The sequence below is a fragment of the Laetiporus sulphureus genome, assembly GCF_001632365.1.
Source record: "Laetiporus sulphureus 93-53 unplaced genomic scaffold LAESUscaffold_18, whole genome shotgun sequence".
NCBI classification, from domain to species: domain Eukaryota; kingdom Fungi; phylum Basidiomycota; class Agaricomycetes; order Polyporales; family Laetiporaceae; genus Laetiporus; species Laetiporus sulphureus.
In genome coordinates, this window is record NW_024468527.1 from 324,993 (window position 1) to 344,867 (window position 19,875).

The 19,875-nt window shown below is 54.8% G+C and overlaps 10 protein-coding genes across 10 annotated transcripts; 5 read left to right on the forward strand and 5 right to left on the reverse strand.

The window, feature by feature from the left end:
• Positions 1-76: 76 nt before the first annotated feature.
• On the forward strand, positions 77-1,513 carry LAESUDRAFT_749793 (uncharacterized protein; the record flags this gene model as incomplete). The annotated part of the gene is made up of 8 exons (XM_040911577.1): positions 77-133; positions 161-170; positions 265-479; positions 584-652; positions 706-786; positions 849-890; positions 1,152-1,168; positions 1,223-1,513. The coding sequence occupies 8 exons, from the start codon at positions 77-79 to the stop codon at positions 1,443-1,445; spliced, it is 714 nt and encodes a 237-aa protein (XP_040764607.1). The 3' UTR covers positions 1,446-1,513.
• Positions 1,514-2,211: 698 nt separating this feature from the next.
• Positions 2,212-3,404, reverse strand: LAESUDRAFT_736729 (maintenance of mitochondrial morphology protein 1; the record flags this gene model as incomplete). Its single annotated transcript, XM_040910714.1, has 6 exons — positions 2,212-2,334; positions 2,385-2,549; positions 2,598-2,735; positions 2,787-2,882; positions 2,941-3,057; positions 3,114-3,404. The coding sequence occupies 6 exons, from the start codon at positions 3,402-3,404 to the stop codon at positions 2,212-2,214; spliced, it is 930 nt and encodes a 309-aa protein (XP_040764608.1).
• A 199-nt stretch (positions 3,405-3,603) lies between these two features.
• Positions 3,604-6,398, forward strand: LAESUDRAFT_743194 (uncharacterized protein; the record flags this gene model as incomplete). Its single annotated transcript, XM_040911247.1, has 9 exons — positions 3,604-4,024; positions 4,055-4,227; positions 4,329-4,421; positions 4,473-4,958; positions 5,012-5,307; positions 5,635-5,729; positions 5,807-6,048; positions 6,129-6,163; positions 6,219-6,398. The coding sequence occupies 9 exons, from the start codon at positions 3,604-3,606 to the stop codon at positions 6,325-6,327; spliced, it is 1,950 nt and encodes a 649-aa protein (XP_040764609.1). The 3' UTR covers positions 6,328-6,398.
• Positions 6,399-6,581: 183 nt separating this feature from the next.
• On the reverse strand, positions 6,582-7,004 carry LAESUDRAFT_759040 (uncharacterized protein; the record flags this gene model as incomplete). Its single annotated transcript, XM_040912534.1, has 4 exons — positions 6,582-6,662; positions 6,714-6,847; positions 6,913-6,928; positions 6,987-7,004. The coding sequence occupies 4 exons, from the start codon at positions 7,002-7,004 to the stop codon at positions 6,582-6,584; spliced, it is 249 nt and encodes an 82-aa protein (XP_040764610.1).
• A 266-nt stretch (positions 7,005-7,270) lies between these two features.
• On the forward strand, positions 7,271-7,826 carry LAESUDRAFT_714004 (uncharacterized protein; the record flags this gene model as incomplete). Its single annotated transcript, XM_040907031.1, has 3 exons — positions 7,271-7,653; positions 7,707-7,735; positions 7,774-7,826. 3 exons carry the CDS (start codon positions 7,271-7,273, stop codon positions 7,824-7,826), a joined length of 465 nt encoding a protein of 154 aa, XP_040764611.1.
• A 310-nt stretch (positions 7,827-8,136) lies between these two features.
• Positions 8,137-10,900, reverse strand: LAESUDRAFT_759042 (uncharacterized protein; the record flags this gene model as incomplete). The annotated part of the gene is made up of 2 exons (XM_040912535.1): positions 8,137-9,234; positions 9,290-10,900. 2 exons carry the CDS (start codon positions 10,898-10,900, stop codon positions 8,137-8,139), a joined length of 2,709 nt encoding a protein of 902 aa, XP_040764612.1.
• A 190-nt stretch (positions 10,901-11,090) lies between these two features.
• LAESUDRAFT_736750 (uncharacterized protein) lies at positions 11,091-14,284 on the reverse strand (the record flags this gene model as incomplete). Its single annotated transcript, XM_040910719.1, has 7 exons — positions 11,091-12,695; positions 12,751-12,897; positions 12,919-13,269; positions 13,321-13,521; positions 13,573-13,709; positions 13,773-13,969; positions 14,031-14,284. 7 exons carry the CDS (start codon positions 14,282-14,284, stop codon positions 11,091-11,093), a joined length of 2,892 nt encoding a protein of 963 aa, XP_040764613.1.
• Positions 14,285-15,893: 1,609 nt separating this feature from the next.
• On the forward strand, positions 15,894-16,905 carry LAESUDRAFT_725627 (uncharacterized protein). Its single transcript, XM_040908853.1, has 3 exons — positions 15,894-16,083; positions 16,151-16,626; positions 16,698-16,905. The coding sequence occupies exons 1-2, from the start codon at positions 16,070-16,072 to the stop codon at positions 16,617-16,619; spliced, it is 483 nt and encodes a 160-aa protein (XP_040764614.1). The 5' UTR covers positions 15,894-16,069; the 3' UTR covers positions 16,620-16,626; positions 16,698-16,905.
• Positions 16,906-16,940: 35 nt separating this feature from the next.
• On the reverse strand, positions 16,941-18,999 carry LAESUDRAFT_759045 (uncharacterized protein; the record flags this gene model as incomplete). Its single annotated transcript, XM_040912536.1, has 5 exons — positions 16,941-17,006; positions 17,061-18,221; positions 18,271-18,532; positions 18,582-18,825; positions 18,879-18,999. 5 exons carry the CDS (start codon positions 18,997-18,999, stop codon positions 16,941-16,943), a joined length of 1,854 nt encoding a protein of 617 aa, XP_040764615.1.
• Positions 19,000-19,227: 228 nt separating this feature from the next.
• On the forward strand, positions 19,228-19,793 carry LAESUDRAFT_736734 (Sm-like ribonucleoprotein; the record flags this gene model as incomplete). The annotated part of the gene is made up of 5 exons (XM_040910715.1): positions 19,228-19,443; positions 19,496-19,516; positions 19,567-19,643; positions 19,705-19,724; positions 19,774-19,793. 5 exons carry the CDS (start codon positions 19,228-19,230, stop codon positions 19,791-19,793), a joined length of 354 nt encoding a protein of 117 aa, XP_040764616.1.
• Positions 19,794-19,875: the final 82 nt, after the last annotated feature.

Consider the following 19,875-nt stretch of genomic DNA (forward strand, 5'->3'; position numbering starts at 1 on the left):
GCAGAATGTACTCTTTATCGCGAGTGCTTTCGGGAGATCCTGTTTACGATCCCGGAGCAACAGGCAGACCTAAAACATGACGGAAGCAGGAGGCATCGTCACAGGAGAGTCGACTTCGACTAGATGCTTGTTCGTGAGACATGAATTGGTCGAGGAATAGTTTGAAGGAGGTACGTAGTTATCTTGCGCATTCCGCCACTGCAGCGGCATCATCTTGTTGCAACCACTGCAATCGAGTCCATGCTCTGCATCAAAAAAAATCAGATGACGACTCCGTGTTCGGTGGATTCCTTGCAAGAAAGCACCAGAATCACCACCTAGTGGGAAATGCGACAGGACGAGGAGAGACGAGGAGCCACTTCAAGTCGGGTGCGGGATGTCCTGATTGCGGACAGACCCGTCGGCGTGACGCGTCGCGTCGCGGTCACCTGACATTGTGTCACTATGAGTCTGGACCGTGCGCGCAGGTTCGAGTTGAGGTACGTGCAGTAGAATGACTACGAAAGCAAATAGCATGGAACTAACCTACGAGAGGACGGCCATTGACTGAAACAATCGAATTAGATGCTCAAGAGTGAGGTAGATGTCCGACAAAGTCTACGAACAGCTAGCTGAAATTCATATCGGGGAGGGCCAGAAGGAGAGAGAGAACGTACGTCGCTCTGCGTGGATGTGTACTTTTTGATTTCTCATATCTTTTCCCAGGGAGAGCCAGTCGATCAGCTGAAAGAGTCTATCACAATATTCAGAGAAGTGTATAGGCTGTTCAAGGCAACGTTGCAAAGCGTAAGCTCTGCTTCCTGAATAACATCAGAGAAGCACAGTCTAAACTTCTGTTCTACTGTAAGTTGCATAACGAGCCGGATTCTTGCAACCTGTCCGTACCTACTGTGAGTGTGCACTGTTCGGACCGTCCCATGAATTATGACTCGTACAAGGTATGAATATATTGAACTCAGGCTGCATCATCTCGCTTTGATCCCCATAACGTTCATCCCCGACGCAGCGAAAGAGCCTGAGCCTCAGCGCAGACCCGAAACAATTATACCCTTATCAACAAGGTTTTCTACTAATATCAGGGTTCCAAAAGTAAGGCCACGATCGTCGCCACGTAGCGAGCACACAGCCTAACTCGATGCGTCCTCGTGCAGGAAATCCAATCTTTATGGTGGGTGGAACAACATTAATCGAGACTTCCGACGGTTTGACCTTCGTGCGCTAGCGGTTCAGGCCGCATCCTCCAATTCTCTGTAGACGAGTTGATCTGGCCCGAGAGTAGCACCACCCGTTTCCTGAAGCTTGCTCCCGTGCACGACTATAACCCGAATGTTGATAGGCGAATCGGCGAATGGGCCAAATCAAAAACGCAGCCGGGGTTGCATGTGACGCCCGGCCCCCAGGCTCGGGAAGTGTTACTTCACATGCATGACGGCGATTGGGGATAATATGGGATGTACGCGCATGTTGGTACCGCAGTAATATCACTTGGAGAACTTGGGAACCTCATATCGCCTTTAAGTGGCAACTCATTGCCGGCATGCGCATAAACTCAGTCAAAACGCAGCACGTAGTGAGCTCGTTAGTCAAGAGGACCATAAAGCGCGCCGATCTTGTCCCGTCGACCGACGTCAGGGCAGTACGAGAGATGTATGATGAAGGTTTATTGGAGATTTATTGCCTAGGCTTCCAATCAGTCGGGTTCAATGAACCTCTTGACGAAGCATTGCAAGCCTGGAAAGGCCCGAAAGCTGAAGAACAGGCAGGCGCTGCGAGGAATACCGGACGCCAATACACGTATTACAGAACAAGACCTAGGAATAAAAGGTGAATAGGCACGTTATATCGGAATGCAGATAAGGGAAACATCGGGAGACATCGTTGTTGGCGGGGAGCAATTTGAAACGCTTGGACATTCTTACCTGGGCAGGTCAGGTTCGCTTCACGTACAAATATCTGCCAAGACGATGTGCGTTTGTTGTATTTGCGGAACAGGACACAAGATTGCTTCGAATAAGAATGAGCTGTCAGGATTGAGAACATTACAACATTGCTGATATACACAATATGCATTACAAATTCGACACCCTGCTACGCTAAGGCATCTTAAGCTCGGATTGATGTCTGAGACACATACTATGGTAAGACATCAAGAGCTCACCGTAATCATGACTGTCATGTCGGATAACCTGCAAAACCTCATCAGAAGAACATCTAGTTCCCCAGGTGCTCCGCAAGTTCTCGTTCCTTTATAATATCTTCCTTGATCTCATTAACGGTGGCTAGACCGGGCAACACAACCTTCCACGTGCCCTTTTCTGTCAGCACCTTGCGTATCTGTGCGAAGAGGTTGAGCAGACGTATAAGGCAGAAGCAGAAGGACGTACTTGATGTGTGATGAGTTCGTGAAGCTTTGGGACGTCTGCGAGCTTCGCACGGCTGCCCATAAGAGACTTGGTCTGAATGTTGAGAGTGAATTCGGTGTCGGGCGAGGGGAGGGTCAGGGTGATCGTCGGGTGTTGTGCTTGAGGATACGGGGGCGTAAGGACGATCTAGCAGCAATCAATTTGTGGATGGCACGGATATGCCGGTCAACATACGGAGGATGAGAAAAGCGAGAGCGATATTGTGAGGGAGACTGGAAGGCGCGCGAAAGACGGGAAGGGGTAGTTGAAGAGCACGGACGTCGAGATAGAGACGGAAAGGGTATCCACGTATGACATGTCAAATTCAATCTCCTGCATGTCTGAGATTAGCAATGGGTAGTTATGCCGAAAGCATGGACGCACTGGATCCGCTTCTGGCGAAGTGGTCTGCTTGAGGCGTGCACGAGACAAACGAGGAGCCGACACTCCTAGGTCTACGGAATGCACCTTGATTGGGTCCTGAATGTAAACAGTGAGTAATGACATGATCGCTCAACCTGTTATTGTGAAGGCGCACCAAGAAGTCTGGTGGACGCAACTTGTTCGCGTATTCCTCTACTCTTTTCCGTGCGACTTCGTCCCCTGCGGCTCCTGGTAGGCTGCCACGCAGTTTTATGCGATATGCTTCTAGCACCTATCGGTCTTATAATTACACTTCTCCGCGAGATAACCTATGGAGAGAGAACGTACTTGACGTAGAAGGCCGTTCAGCCAGTCCGCACTTTCCATCCCGCTCCCGCCATCCTTCTCCTCCAGACCTGGCATGGCACCCAGTCTCTCCGCAATCAGCGCAATGCCCTCCTCATCCTCGTCCCTTTCGACCTTTGGCTGGTACGAAGATGTCCGATAAGAGCGGTCGGAAACGGTATCGAAGAAGAGATACTTTAGAATGAGCACGAGGAGGAAGAGAATGGAGAATTGTCCAAGAATGAGACCTTGAGTAAAAGTGGGCTGCAAGCTGAAGATGTATGCCTCTCCCATCCTGCGGGGTGGTATCTGAATGAGAGTGCGAGACGGAGGAGGTGCGGGACGGGACGCGGACGGTCGGCAAGCGATCACCCGCATGGCGATCGCGTGGGATGCGTTCGGCACACGCCTGTGATCTTGTTTTGTGCACTGACCGCACTTGCAGCTAAATGTACTTGGCTACTGCAGCAAAACTGAGGGCGATACGGAAGTGATGGAACCATTCAAGGCCCTAGTCGTCTGGCCATCGGCACCTCTCACAGACTTCTTGGTCCGCAAATCTCTGTCGTCATTAAAACCTCCTCCGACCGTTCTGACTTCTCTTCCCGAAGATCTGCCCTCTTTTTCAGGCAACCTCCTGCAGTGGTCGACATACGACGCGATTCACCATGACCTAACCCACTCAGCTCCTCCGAGCTTGAAAGTTCTTTCCTCCTCGTATGTCATTCGCAAGGCTCTCATCCGCAAACACTACCTCGCGAGATGCATCTACAATTATCTCGTCAAGCACAAGGAGTCTGCCCTGGGAATCGCTACGCCGAGGACGTGGGATATAGAACTGAGCTTTGCGGACGAACTGGACGAGATGTGGAGCGATGATCTCTTCGACCTTGGACAAGAGCTGGACAAAGCTGGTTCAAAGAGATGGTAGATTCTGAAGCCAGGCATGGCAGACCGAGGCATGGGGATCAGACTCTTCCACACAAAGGAGGATTTGATGAGAATATTCGAGGAGTTCGAGCAAGGTTCTGACGATGAGGAGGCCGTTGAAGAGGAAATCCGACATGGTCCAGATTCTGGCGTTATGATGTCCCAGCTTCGGCACTTCGTCATCCAGGCAAGAAACGCTTCATAGCTTCGTTGATCTGAGTTCACCGTGGGACCGCCGAGCTTCTGACACAGCGTGTTCGTTGAATATGGTTCTGACTGTATTCACAGGAATATTTATTCAACCTCTTGGTCCTAGATCCAGCAGAAGTCCCGCTGGATGGAAAACCCAAACCAAAATTACAGGACTTGCGCGGCCACAAAGTCAGCCTGATGCACTCATAGTCGTCCGACGGGCTGCTCATCACCTCACAGTTCCATCTCCGTGTCTACTGTGTGGCCTCCGGCGCTGTGACTGTGTACATGTACGACCGCATCCTCGCGTTGTTCTCCGCCGTGCCGTATAGCAACCCATCTGAGGGCAAGGACAGTTCGACTAGCTCCTTCATCAATGAATATCTGGCGGCACATTTGACGAACACTTCCTTGCAGACTGAGCGTGGCGAAGCGGGCGTGCGACTGCTAGATGAGCTCATTGGTTCTCACATCCTGTCGTCAAGGCTTGGTGCGTCGGCGATGCAACCCCAGCAGCAGCAGGTCCGCACGCGCCAGCCGAGACCTCCACGGGCGATAGGACAGATGATGGACGTGGAGCAAATCCGGGTTGCCAGGAAGAAGCAAGATGAGCAGGCACAGCGTTCCGTATTTACGGCGGAAGACATTGAGGATATCAAGTCGCAAATCTCGGAGGTCCTTGCTGAGACGTTCAAGGCTGCGTTAGACATGAGTGTACACTTCCAGGTACGCGCCTCACTCAATGAACCGTTCGTTCTGAAAGTCTCATCGTCTCGCAGCCACTTCCCAACGCATTCGAGCTATACGGAGTGGACTTTCTCGTGACAAATGTACCATGTCCATCTCTGCCGAAGTTCCAAGTGAACCTGCTGGAGGTCAACTCGGAACCTGCGATCGAGCTGACCGGCCCGCGTCTTACGTGGATCCTTGAGGATCTTTTCCGCGCCATCGGTAGAGTGTGCGTCGCGCCGTCTTTCGGCGCATCACAGGTAGGTGATGGGAAGTGGGAAGTGGGTCAGACGCGCGAGCTATTGAGAAAATGTCTGGATATGGAGGTCCGGGGAGCGCAAGGGTGGTGAATATCAAAAGACCTTTGTCACTACAGCGGTGTTGCTTTGCATATATCGATAATGTAATGGATGATGCACAGGCCTGAGGATTCCATGAATTATGTATGGCACATTGAACCGAGAAGCCAAAGCGATATTCTGCAGTGAATGCCATTGCTCCTCATTGCTCATCGAGTCCATTGATCATCGCAGCGGCCCAAGAGCTCGGCAGCCACCGATGAACGATCGGGCTTTGGTTCGAAGCGGGCGCTTGCGCGAACTGAGTTAGCTCGATACTCTTCTTTCTCCAGCCACTGCTTTGCAAACTCAAAAAGGCCTCATCTACATACCAGCCTCACCAAAATGGCCGCGAACACATCCAACCTCGTCTTTGATGACCTCTTCACGATCAGCGCCGTCGACAAAGAGGGCAAGAAGTTCGACCGAGGTGTGTTTAGCCTCCTCAGCCACATTTTGCGAGCTCACCCATAGAGTCCGTCGCTTTGCGGTGCGCGTATGAATTAGTGTCTCGCCTATATGCGCACTCGAAGAATTACGATATGGACCTGACGCTGGACTATAACATTGAGCTATACCCACTGCAAAAGGACGAGTCTTTCACGCTTGCACTGGCCTCGTCATTATCACGCGGTCATCCAGGGACTAGTGGTGGGGCGGAGGACGACAAGGACAGGGATGTTTGGCGGCCAGATGGGAAGGGTCAGCGAGGGCTTGAGGAAGACTACGATTATGTGATGTACGGCAAGGTGAGTCCTGTTCCCCCAATGGCCCTATATCCTGCTTGTTCTGTTACTTTTATTTTACTGAAAAACATCATGTCATAAAGGTGTATAGATTCGACAGTGGTGCACAGGAGATTGTGTGAGTGCCGCTTGCAACCGTGCAACTATCTCAGCACGCTCACGAGCCTCTATAGCACAGCATATGCATCGTTCGGTGGTCTGCTCATGTCCTTGACAGGATCATTCCGGCATATGACGAGCATTGTTCTCGGCGACCCAATGTATATACTCCTCCGGAAGTGATGCTGTATGTGTACATTGCTCGTCATCGTGTCTGTCGTCTGCTGGAATGTGACACTCAATCGCATGCGCACTCGTTTTTTTCGCATTCGACTGACTGCCTGAATATCGCGCATGCTTGTGAAAATGGTGTCGCTCAGGACCAGGCGCATATCGCATTTGGCGTAATACAGCTACCGGTGCAGTAGCATTATGTTCTGTGGTACTATTTCATCCTGATATCCCCAAATATAGATGATGATGTGGCAGCAGTCTATTTAGGAGCTCTCCATGTCCTTAAGGACTTTCGCGGAGTACTTTTTTGCATCGTCCGAGACGTTTGGGTTGGAAAGGGCAGCCTGCGACATCAGTCAGCCTACATTGACCGAATCTCGAACGACGCTACCTACCTTATGGCCGGTCGCAACGTTGGCTTCGTGGGCCTCGCTGAGGCTGAAGTCACCGCTCTCTTGCACCTCCTGGAGTCTCTCGGATGCGTGTTCTTTGGCCTCTTCTGAGTTGTGGGGGTTGGAGATGGCAGCCTCTGGGGAGAGCGAAGTCAGCAACGAGTCCTCTGGCCGACTTGCGGATGCTTGGACAAGCACTAACTCAAGCCGCGAGCAATCTAGCGAATGACAACTTTAGAATGTACCGCCCCTGGAAGAACAACATCTCTGATTTACGTTTACCGGGCTGGACATTGTGAGTGTGGAGAGGGGAGTGAGAAGGTGAGGTTGGCTGTGCTAGTCGGACTCGAGGGTCGGGTTCTTCTACCTGCCTCCGATCTCGGGCGCTCTGGTGAATAAACGTTGCGTCACGCTCCATGATGGCGGCTCAAGGATCTGGCCAATGCACCACTGACGAATGCTGCTATTGTTTAGACAGACAGGGGGAGTAGTTCGCAGAAAGGTGCAGCGACGTCGCCCAAGTGTTGGAATTCAGGAACCTATGCCACCAACTAATCACCATGCACCAGGCCTCGGCAAGCTCGGGTACAGAGAGTGAATACATCACGCAACGCAAACACTCAGCCCGCCGGCGCGCGTGCGAGGAGACCGCGGTTGCGGCGAGGCGGATAGAAGGCCGCGGTGTCATCCCCGATGTAGTGAACAGTGTCACCGTCATCATCACCTCCGCCCTGCGAGCATATAAGGGCGGCCACCTCGCATTGCAAGCCGATATGCCTGGCTACAAGTTGAGCATCACCGTACTTCCCCGCACATGGCACGTATTCAGTCAATTTATATGCAGCCACCTCGAACCCCAAAACCTCCGAGGAGGCCAAGCAGCACTCGCAGCATGCCATCGACGATTTCAGCTCTTAAGCTGTGTATACCACCAGACCGTACTGTACGAATAACTCTTGAGATCAGATGTCAATATTATAATGTGTTCGCGACTAGGTGGCGAGTATTCGATCTCGAGAGATACTGTACGTTCATAGCAACAGCCGTTGACCGGCACGCAAAGCAAGTCAGCATTTCCACATATCCACGCAGATATGTGATGGCAACGCCTGGTGAGGGAGATAGGATGTGACGAAGGAGTGACGTGTGCAAAGCGCGACCTCGGCGCGACGATGCAGGGTACGCTATAACCATATAGTAAACCTGTCTGTCTGAATGTAATAAATATTGCATGTTGGATAGGGTGTGAGAAGAGACTAGACGCAGTGAGTAATCCAAGACGAAAGATACCCAGCAAATTCAAAGGTTGAGCCGGTGAAGGGTGCACTACTGCACGATATAGCACCGGCCGGAAGGTGCAACCCTCCCGGGCTCCGTACGAAGAGAAACCCTCTCACGAATGAGAAATCCCAAGCCTGCGATCGCGCTATCGCATCCTCCGGAGTTGGTCGAGCACATCAGCCATGTCCAGCTCCTGAACCGCCTTCTTCTCCTGACGCCCGAGCCGAAACCCGCGTGGCACCTCCGCGGCGACCTCGACGGTCATAGACGCTTTCCGCTCAGGCGCAACCGTCGGCTCCTCTCGTGCCGTCTGTACATACGCCTGTGCCGGAACTTCCGGCATGGACTCGTCATATCCATGCGCACTGTTATGTTTGCCAAGTTGGGGAATCGCGGGCGTCGCGGGTGTGGCCGCGAGGGCGTCGGCGAGGTCGTGTGGCGCGACGCCGAAGAATCGCGAGAGCTTCGCCGCGCGCAACCGGCGAGCGCGGAACTCTTCTGATGGGGCCACCGGGCTACGAGGCGGCTCGGTCTCAGTATTCCAGCGCACGTCGCCGACCGGCGGGATAGGCGCAAAATTCGAAAAGGGCGGCGGCGTCCGCGGGGGAACGTTCCGCGCCGCGTGGGGCGGCTCGGATTCCAGCTCGTGTGAGCGTGACATCAGCGGCACCTGTGACTGGTGAGAGTAACTCCGACGGTGCGTGAATGTGTGCGAGACGGTGGATGCGAGCGATAGGGACGCGATGCTCGGCTTTGCACGCGCCGTTCGCGTGGTGGGCGAGATGGGTGACGATGGTGTTAGCGGTGGAACAACGTCCGATTTTGACTCGGGCTCGGCTTGCTGTGCTGGGTCTTCGTCCCTTGACTCTGTGGCCTGCGCAGGATCAATTTCACTGCCTGCAGTCTTAGTATCTGGATGCGCATCGTCGTGCAACTCCTGGCCCTGCTCCAGCTCCGATTTTCTGCTCCTGTCCTCCGCCTCTCCTTCCGCCTTCACGTCCGGCAATTGCTCTGCCCCCGTGAACACCAGCGGCGACGGCGGTTCGGACGCCGACCGCGATGATGGGAACGAGTCGCGCACGCGCCGATGCACGGTGAGCGAGATCGTGCTCGACGTGATGGACGCGAACGTCGCGCGCGAGCTGCGCCGGCTGTCGGTCACGATCGAGATCGAGTCCTCCGCATGCGCGGTCGCGGTCGCGGTGACCTGGAAGAGCTCGTTGGGCGGCTTGTCGCCAAACAGCTAGTGGCAAATGTGAGATGACGGTGTGGGCTGAAAAATCAATAAGGGGACGCACCTGCATCATCTTCCTCGCTCTCCGTAAATTCATCGCCCGCTGCTTATCGCTCATCGGCTCACCCATCCTCGAGAACCCATCCGCCTCGCCGCGCTCCGCGTCTTCCCCCTCCTCCTTCACAAGCTCCTCCAGCGCCCTCTTCGTCACCAGCGTCGTCTTGTTCTTGCGCAGCTTCGCCCCGCGCGTCGGCTCCGGCGTCAGCATGCGGAGGTCGAGGCTGAGGCGGCGCCTTGCCACCTTGCTGCGGGGGACCTTGGCGCGGAGGGATGCGCTGCGTTTCGGTACGGCGCCGCCGCCACTATCGGAGTCGAACAGGTTCCGTGGAAGCGGCGAGGGCGTGCGCCGGTTCGGGAGTGAGGAGGAATGGGTGGCCTTTAGATGTAGGGAGGTGGGTAGGGGGGACATTGTGCGAGATGGACGTGGTGGTGGCGCGTTCAATAGTAGTGGTGGCGGAGCATCACTTGGATTGTGGATGAGCTTGACGGTGGGCTTTCCTGTGCTGGGAGCTAGGCTCTCTTCGGTGATAGGTGCGGAAAGCGACGAGGGATCGCGACTGGAAGAACCTGTCTCTGCAGGCGCGGTGGACGGGCGGCGGGTGGCTTTCGAACGAGGACGCTCGGTAACAGGAGACTCGTCCACCTCCCTGATGATGGAGGGAGCTTTGGAGGGGATATTAGAGTCAGAATAGAACGCACTGCTCGTTTGCGACCCGTCCTCATCTGGGCGCGCGAACACGACGGGAGAAATCGGCGACATACGCGCCTTGGGTGGCGCAGCAGGTATCACTAGCTTGGACTGGAGGGCGGCGAGAGAGTGCGCGCGATGGATGGAGGCGCTGGGTGGCAACGGCGGGACGGGCGGCGCGGGACGCGTGTTGAAGGTGTTGCTGCGCTTGAGCGAGCCCTTCTGCGACTGGGTCTCTGAGAAGGTGGTTGTGGACGCGGCCGGTGAGGAGGACGCGAGCAGGATGGGGGACATGATGGTGAGCGAATACGGGTCCTCGAGCATGTCGGCGAGCTGGCGTCCGCCGGGGGAGGGAGGCTCGTCTCCGATGGCGATACGGCTGAGTTTCTTGACTTTGCGCGCGAGCTTCATCTTGTCGCGCGGGATGTGTATGCTCTTGGGGATGCGCGGTGGGGGGACGCCGGCAGTGGAGAAGGGAGAGGACGGTTGCGGGGAGTAGAGGATGGAACTCACTGAGGAGGCGAGGGACGGCGATACTGATACGCCAACCTCAGGGCCCACCACCGCAGGGTCGGTCCTGGAGCGTCTAGGTGCAGGCTTCGGGGGTGGTGGCGAATGGGGCGGTGGCGGGGCGTTGGCGAACCAGGAGGAAGGGAGAAAGGCGGAGAACGTTTTGCGGTGGGGGCTGCGAGGAGAACTTGGGACCATCCTACTAGTGGGACGCTGATGCGGACAATCGGACGTGCAGGGCTGATGGGAAATATTCAGGCTGTGATGAGCTGGTACCGCTGCGGAATCGATGGGGGCGCACTGGGGCTCGCTGTGCGGAGCAGCGGCGAGGATGGGCGAACCAGCGCGAGGAACGACGCTGCTAGCTGGAATGCATGGCGGCGAGAGTGCGAGGCTCTGCGCACAGAGATGTTGCATGGTAACCGTCCCGATACGACATGCTGCCTGCGTTCCAGCGTGCGTCTATCAGGCGCACCTCGATTATGTTCTTACACTAGTTACATACGCCATAAACAAACTAAAAGAGTGTGTATCCGCTAACAATCTATGCAAATGCAAGTGCGAATGAAAAACGCGACAGTGGCCATCGTCTGATACTAGTAGCCCTCTACACGTCCACGTCCATCACCGCGATCGTGTCCATCGTCCGCCCATACGCGTTTGGAGCGACGTGACTCCCGTCAGGCGACGACGGAGCAGTGGCAGTGTGCTCCGAAATGCTCTCGCTCGCCGTCCGCCCGTGTTTCCCAATCAGCACCGAGATCCGCAGGTCAGGCGGCAGCCGCACCAGCGACACCCGTTTCGCCGCCCGCGTCTTGTGCCACTCCTCCGCCTGCTCTTCTGGCACTTCTGGCGACTCGGGCGCGGTGCGATACTTCTCCTGCCCGGCATGGTCCGCGTGGCCGACGCTCGACGGCGCGCTCTCCATTGACGTGTCTTGCACGAGTGACGTCGGCTGCGGGCGCCCCGACACGTCGGGAAACGGGTACTCTCGCCCTTGATGGCCACCCGGTGCCTCCAACGGGGATGTCATCGGCGACTCGAACGAATGAGCCTCGTGCAGACCTCTTGACTCCAGGAACGCAGCAGAACCAGGGCTCAGATCGCGCCAATGTCCGCTAGACAGTGCGGAATGGAACGACTCGTCCCCAAGCGACGAGCTCACAGACGTGCTCGCGGTGGCCGCAATGCTCATAGGCGACGTCGAGAGTGACTGGTCCGACACGTCCGTGAAGGAAGACAGCGTGATCATGTCCGGCATGGTCCTCGTCTGTGTCAGAGGGCGCGACTCCATGTCCTGCGCCGTCAGCTTGTCCGTCGCCGCGCGCATCGCGATCCGCTTCGTCCGCGCCCAGTCACGCTCTTCAGCGAGCAGGTCGTCCGACAGCACGTCGCGGTAGCACACCAGCTTCTCCAGGTCCAGCCGCACCTGCATGATCCGCTTCGACGCGCCTTGCACCGCCACCTGAATCCGGTCTCGCGTCGTCCGCTGAAACGGCGTCAGCACCGCCATGTTCCGCACGAACCGCATGTCCGTGTCCAACTGCTTCTGCGTCAGCGAGATCCTCCCTTCTAGGTCGCGTAGCTTCCGCCGGATGATCTCCGACCGGGACGACCCACGCGAAGCATCGTTCGAGTTTGGCGTGGCGGACGTGGGCGACGCAGGCGGCGAGCGCGTCGCAGATTCTAAACTCTGCGTGCGAGGACGCGGGATCGGCCGCGCATCCGGCACGTCGTACGACCAGCGCCCCGATGTCGCCAGTTCCGTCTTGACCTGGTCAAACGTCGCCTTGAAAAGCCTCGAAGAGCTCTCGATCTGAGACGGCGTCATCCTCGACGAGTCTACAGATGAAGCGGCCGATATTTGCCCCACAGGATCCGAGTTTAGCAGCGGATGGAGAGGGGGAGGCGCCGACTGAGCCACGGACGGTTCGAGGTCATCAGGCGACCCAGCATACCATGTCCGCACTCGAGGAGCCGCGAACGAGTTGGCACGATGTTTCAACTCTCGCAAATGCGACGCTGCCGCAGCGATGCCGGTCAGCTCGATGTCCCGGTTCGTCATGCCCGAGGCGCGCATGCGCACGCCGGCCGTCTTGAATGCACTCGCATAGTTGACGCGCGAGATCCACTCGTTCATCTCCTTCTCTTCCTGTGCCTGCAGCAGGTAGTGATGGCCATCCGGCATGACCAAGCGCATAGTGTGTGGGTGCTGAGATGTGCAAAGCGTCAGATACAGCCCAAAGTGAACAATCGCAGCGACATGCCTTGGTGTAGGATTTGTCAAACACGGCGACAGAATCCTTGACCGAGACATATTCGTCAGGATGGGGCAGCGCTGCATGCGCGAGAATCTGTCCATTGCACTGCGTTTGGATAGACGCCACCCATGACGGGTCGCGAAAGAAGAGGAGCTGCGAACCGGTAAGCAAAACACACCACGCACGCCACTTGCGATTGTTTGCCCGACGGCCTCCTTCCAGAGTATCGTCCTTGCGCAACAAAAGGCCGACTTTCGTCACCTTGATCGAGCAGGACGAAGCGGGAGATGTCACGGGATGAGTAGGGCCTAAGGGACTCTGAAGAAGCGGCGCTGGTGTTCCAGACATGCTGATCCCGAACCATGGTGTCGATGCAGCTCCTGTAGAGATGTCAATAGCGCTTGCCATGGTAAACGCGCGCAGAAGTTCGTCTTCATCCCACGGTCCGCCCGTGCCTTGATAGGAGTATGGGCTCTCCGGAGGGACCAACGCCGTCACGTTGACGCGTAAGTCGTCAAGCAGATTCTGTACGACCATGTCAATTACAAGGCCTCCACACGACGAGGAGACACTGACACGGGTAATAAGGTAATATGGGTCAATCCTATTGCTCTTACCCAGCAGTACTGAACCGGATCCGCCGGGAGTCGTGGGCATGTTAAAAGTCGACATGCGGCGCATGTTGATTGTCTCCGGAATCAGTCCCCGTTGACCGTTGACGTCCACTGGATCCTCTATGAATATGAAGGGTACAAATATTATGTTGTCATAAAAACACTAGAACCTTCTATCAGCGTCAATGTCACACCGGCCTCGCAAAAAACTCACATCCAAAACCTCCGGAGCGACTCCAGGGAGGCGGGTATTCTTGACATAGTCTGCCTTGGTCATCTTGCGTTTATTGTGTTTATTGAACGCGTCGGTGTGCAGCATGATCAGACTGAATGCTAGGATGTAAGGGTGGTCTGTCATTCCAGACATCAGTTGCGCATTCGACCGCCAGCTGCTGGACAGAAGACGGTATGTACCTTCAGACGTGAAAAGATCGGGATTGCAACGCAAGTATCGTGCTGCAAAGGCTTCGATGACGCGGTCGATTTGCTGCGTTTCCCGTGGAAGGCCGACATCCATTAATAGCTTTCGCAGGGCTACATCTAATGGATCCCCCATGAAGTCGAAACGGTCAATGTAGGCACGTAAAGCACGTGCATGGAATGGGTCCGCGCTAGAATTACATCAAAAGTTGGATGCTCTTTACTTGACCATGAGGAATGCAGTGCACGTACCTTGATGCGAGCACGGTCGCAACCTCTGCTTTGCTGACGGCATCCGTGAGTCTATGGAGGTATACCTCAGGCGATTCTTCCTCGGCACGCGGCTGCGGTATCTCTACAGAGCGCTTGGAGAACGAACGGCGAGGGGATTCATAACTGGAAGAAGGCGATGCACTCAGCGGGTCCGGACCGGCTATCGGGTCGTGTAATGGGTTAGGAGCGACGTAAGGACTGTTTGATGTAGGCGAGGACCCGAACAAGTTCATGGAGAGGCGATGAAGGAGAGGAGGATTTGTGTGCGCACGAGGGCGCCGAACTGGAGAGGCTTGTAATGATGATGGAGAGGATGATGTGATGGAAGGGCTATGGTACGGAGAAACGGGTTGTTCGATGGATGTAGGAGAGGAGGCAGTGACCTGAGGGACGTCATGAAATAACGATGAGGAACGTAGGATGGATGCTGGATCTGCGGTATTAGGCCGCCTCGGACAGCGGTTTCGCGGTGATTTTGGAGTAAGCGGTGCGATGCGTGGTGCGCTTGCTGGAGAGTTGCCTCCAGAATGGCCAATATCGGAACTGGAGGACGAGCGGCGCCGTTCGGAATGTCTCCGATGCAAATCGACTGCCTGATAAGCAGAAGGGGGGTCACTGCGCGGAGAAGGGGTACGTATGGTCGTATCCACATAGAACGGCGAAACAGGCTGCAGGGCAGGTAGTGAGGGGAGGGGAGGCGGATTGACTGTCAAGTGTGACTTTGCAGGAGACGTGCGCGAATCTACTCGTTTGCGCGTCCAGAAGGAGCTCTTGCGGGTCAGTGACTTACAGCTCGGCGAGGTATGAGTTACGTCAGGCTCGATGTCCCGCTGCCTCTCTTTCCCTTTATCGTTGATCGTAAATTGAAACGGACCAAGAGAAAGTCCTCTGTTTCGCCTGCGTTCCCTGAGACTAGGAGGGACAGTCGTCGGAGTAGGCGTGTCTGAGTCGTGATGGAAGCTCTTAACGCGGCGCACCGTGGATTGAGATGCTTGTCCCTCTGTCAGCGGGGGCATTGCTTGAGGCATCAGCGAAAACGCATGCAAATCTGTCGTGGACGATGTCGCAGACATTGTTCCAGGCATGACATGGGGTAGCCCAACCCCCAGCGCGGCGCGAGCGAGCGCAAAAGTTGGTTTAGACAAAGACTCCTCCACAGATAATGAACTTCGCACTGCATGAGAGGACGAGGAGGAAGCAGCAAGGCGCATTGAGTCAGCGTCATCCCGGTTTCCCACCTCTGCAACTCCACTCTCACACCTCTGCCGGCCTGAATCCAATCCAACGTGCTCCTCGCTCACCGAGGGAGTCGGAGGCAGATCCTTATCTCGTCTCAAACCGCTGGAGCTTGCCACTTGCTGGGCAGAGTGCAGCTCATCGGATGATAGTCGTCGTTGTTTCGGAGCGGGTAACGAGAAGGCCTGCGGGCTGCGTCGTCTCCAAAGAGGAAGCGACAGGAAATGAGTAGTAGTCGTACGCGTTGTCGTCGTGATTATGCGAGTAGTGGTCGTTGTAGTTGCAGCGGCGAAGACAGAACTCTCATGGCTGTCTTCCTGGTACGGTGGAGGCGGCTCGGACGCGCTAGCGTGCACTGGAAGGGGAGGTGATTCCCTGGCTCCTGTGCTAAGCTTTCCAGTCATACCGCAGGCGCGGCACGTCTAAGAGCACACGAGAGGACACTGAGTGCAGATAGACTGCTCGTGCAGAGAAATCCAGCTTGGAGATGGGTACAGACAGTGTGGAGGGGTGCCCTGGCTCGATTAGGCAACCGGGACAAACACGGTCACAGTATTGGCAGGCGCCCACATCTCGTTTGGAAAATCCTTTATGCATTGTCCGTATAGCGGGCCACAGGCCTCACACTCACGCGGTGGCAGGCGGTGGCCCCCAATCGGTATAAAGTGCCTGTTTCTCCTTCATCTCAACCACTATCTTCCTCCATCCCTGAGGACGTGTTCACATTCGACACGTTCCATCCACGTCCATCCTCGTAGTCGTCTTCGCCACTCGACGTTTTCATGCCCAACGACACGTATGTGTGGCGTATCCGATATCTTGAATGCTGAGAGAGTTAATCGCGATTTCGTCGTCTGTTGCAGTCCTGCATTAGACCCCACGATGACCAGCTCAACGAAGAATTATGTCGTCCAAGTTACCCAAACGTGGCGTGGCAAAGACTCGGATGGCAAGGTTTTTCCATTGCACTGGGCCTTGACGATCATAACGTCGGACATCGGGGACGAGCCGAGTGGCAACATATATAACGCGGCCGGGAATATTGACACCTATTATTTCGACCAGCACAACGACGTCCCGCTCAGAGACGCTAACTGGCGAGGGGACTTGCCCATCGGTACGATCCGTCAGGCGGATTTGGCCGATGCTGAACGCATTCTGGCCGATGTGGAGATCACCCGCCACCACACAAACTGGAATTGCCAGAATTGGGTCTGGGCCAGCATCAGAGCACTCCGTCGAGGAGGATATGCCGTGCAGATGTTCACCCGGGAGCAGCTAATCGAGAAGATGGATAAACTGCTTGATGACTGGGAATCCGGTGAGATCTGACCTAATGGTGAGTAGCGGAAAGCCCATAGCATCAGTGCCTCGCTCACTCGAATAACGCCGCATATGCGTGGACCGTAGCCACCGTTGGTATGTCTCGAACGCAATACGCCAGACCGTGATCTTGTGACTGTCGAACTCTCATCTCACTTACTCGAATCCTCTCTTATACCTTACCTGTCCCTGGTGCAAACTGTCTTACTTACGCAAGTTGTCTGGCTTTCAGATCGACCGTAGTCAAGTGACATAGAAATGATGAGTAATGATAATGCAAGTACGTCTGGTGGTCAATGAGTGGGACATGACGGAGGCGTTGCCAGATACTTAAGCCTTGGCTTGTCGCTTTTTCGCCTTCTCGAGCGTACGCTTCTTTTGCTCCAAATTTTGACGCTACATAAGCATATCGTCAGTAATGTAAGTGACAACGCCGATATGAAGGCATACCTCCACTGCCCGCTTCCGCTCTCCATACTTCATCCTCTCGTACAACTTGCGCTGCTTATTGCTCATCAACATCTTGTTCATCTCCTGCTCACCCTCGCCTTCCTCTTCGACGACCGCCTTTTTAGCTTTCTTCTTAGACTTCTTCGCCTCCTGCTCAAAGGTGTCATAGTCTATTCCAGCGGCTTCTGCTTGCAGCTCTGCTGTTCTGAGAGCAGCTTCATCCACCGCTGATGCCGCAGCCTTCAAAGCCGCCTGCTCTGGCGGCACCGCATCCTCCTCGTCCGCCTCACTGCCCACCGCATTTTCCTCTACCTCTTCGTCTTCCATTGTAGCGTCCTGGCCAGTGAGTGCGATAGTTGGATCATATGCCCCTGCACGATCGCCGAAGGGGCTGAGATGTGGAGGGAGAGTCTGACCCTGAAGATATGGCTCCTCGAGCAGGATCTTTCCAGCATTGATACAATCAACAACCCATTGGGGTTGCACATACTTCCGTCGTCTCCTTCTCTCCTTCTCCTCTTCTGTCAGGTGCGGTGTCTCCACAATAGGACGATCAATGATGACGTGCGTTATCGACTCGTCAGTCTCATCGAAGAGAGAGCCACTGCCAGACGAAGCAGGCCAGCCTATGCGACCACCGAACGAGCGTACGATGAATTCAAAGATCGGGCGCGACGTTTCTCGCGAGAGCCAAAACGTATACGGCGCGAATAACTTTGATGAGCCGGATTGAGGGAGAGATGCGAGAGTTTTGAGTGTCGGCAACGCGGCGGCTTCTTCGGGGTTAGATGTAGAGGGATGAGAAACGAACTCCTCCTCATCCTCCTCGATGGGTGCGGAGTCGGCAGCGGGCATATCAACGTCGACGTTATCGTCAGAGGTGGTGGCGATGGTTTTGATCGTTTGCCTGACATCTTTACTGGAGATTCGCTTGCCATCGACCTCGACTGACTTGCCTTTGGGCGCAGTTGACTGAGAAGACGTGGCCTCTTGGAGACGGAAGGCACCAACTCCAGCTCCACTGTCATCTTTCTCCGTGTCTCGAGGGGGAGGATAGACAAGCCCGACATCTGTGTAAAGTTTGAAAAACACGAAGCCAAGTAGTGTCTGGTATAACTCCAAGAATGTCAGCATGACGCGAACATCGACATCTGGAGGAATCTTGAGGTTTGTGAGCTAAAATCCTCCGTTGCAGTAACTCGTTACTTACGTTCTGGGTGAACTGGTATGGCACAAGCCACGTAACGGTCTGGTCCATTACCTCCGCTTGGTAATAGACACCTTTTATGGAAAGAAAGGTCTTTCGGAGAGCCTGAGTGTGCATAACATATAGCTGCCACTCAGAAGCAAGACGAGAACAGTTCTCGATCAGGGAGGGTGCGACTCGACCGTCGGACGGTAGTGACGCGAAGAGGAAAATCATACACAGAGCATCGTCGATGTCACGGACAGCATCAACGAATGTTGGATACCTGGAAACAGTGTCAATTTACGAGAGCAAAAAGAAGAGTGGTCACTGACCTCTCTTTAATGATGTGGTCCAAGCGGTATACCGGCTTATTTTCCTCCAAACTCTTCGCACTGCTCCATTCTCCTCTGCCCAATGCTCGCGCCAGCTTCTTAGCAAACGCTTTGTGTTCCCTAAGTTTCTTCAAGACAGGCTCATGTGCGAGATAAGCTATGTCCTTGGCATAGTAGAACGATGCCGGTGCAGTAGAACCCTTGTTTGCACGCTTCCGGTTGCGCGGCTCGCGAGGGAATATACCTTGAGTTATCCGTAAGCACTTGTAAAGACAGACTTCGCACTGCATCTACAACCTTTGAGAATGCACAGCCGGCGAAAGTCTGCGAGAGAGCATTGCAGTTTTTTCATTGCCACCGAACGGGTCATATAGGCCTTGGCGGCACCGGCCTTTCCCTTCTGTTTCATGCGACCCATGGTGATAATTGCTTGGAAAGAGAGCCTGGTGCGAAAATACCGCGAGAGCGCAGAGTCTGTATGAAGTCCGGCGTCCACTCAGGATGCTATACTTTTTTGATGCCCTTGTTTGGTCGTTGCCAAACACGTTCCTCGAGCTCAGCAACCACCCCGTCCAGCAGCCAAACTTAGTCGCAGTCCCTCAGCTTGCGAAGATGAGGTAAGTCTCATGCTCCTTGCGTACTTGAAATGAGCAGTGAACACCTTTACAGTCAATATGTCCACGTGCCGAAGTCTGAGCTGGACGAAGCTCAACTGCGAGCTCTGGAGGAACATGAGATCAGCCAGGGGCCGTTGTCTGTTCTGCAGCAAGCCGTCAGGAATCACACGCAGGTCCTCGTTTCACTACGAAATAATAAAAAGCTACTGGCTCGTGTGAAGGCATTCGACAGGCATAGTAACATGGTGCGCTGCTTGTTGTTCGCTAAGCAGTTCTGATCTCACGTTTCTCATATAGGTCCTGGAGAACGTCAAGGAGGTACGTTTGGCTTGTACAACCTGCCTTCATTGATACTGAATGTAATACAGATGTGGACGGAAATGCCCAAGGGAAAGAACAAGAAACCGGTGAACAAGGACCGCTTCATCAGCAAAATGTTCCTACGGTGAGTTATTTGACCCTCAGCAGCCGTCAATGCGCATGTTCTTAACGCCATTTTTATGCAGAGGCGATTCGGTAATTCTGAGTAAGTGCCGAGCTGTCATTCATGCTATAAAGTCCTAACTATTCCACAGTTCTTCGCAACACTGCATAAACATCCACTTCTCGCAGCCTTGGCTGCACATGCATTCCTGCAAATCCTCGCTTTGGCGAATGCTGTTGTGTATGAGTTGACG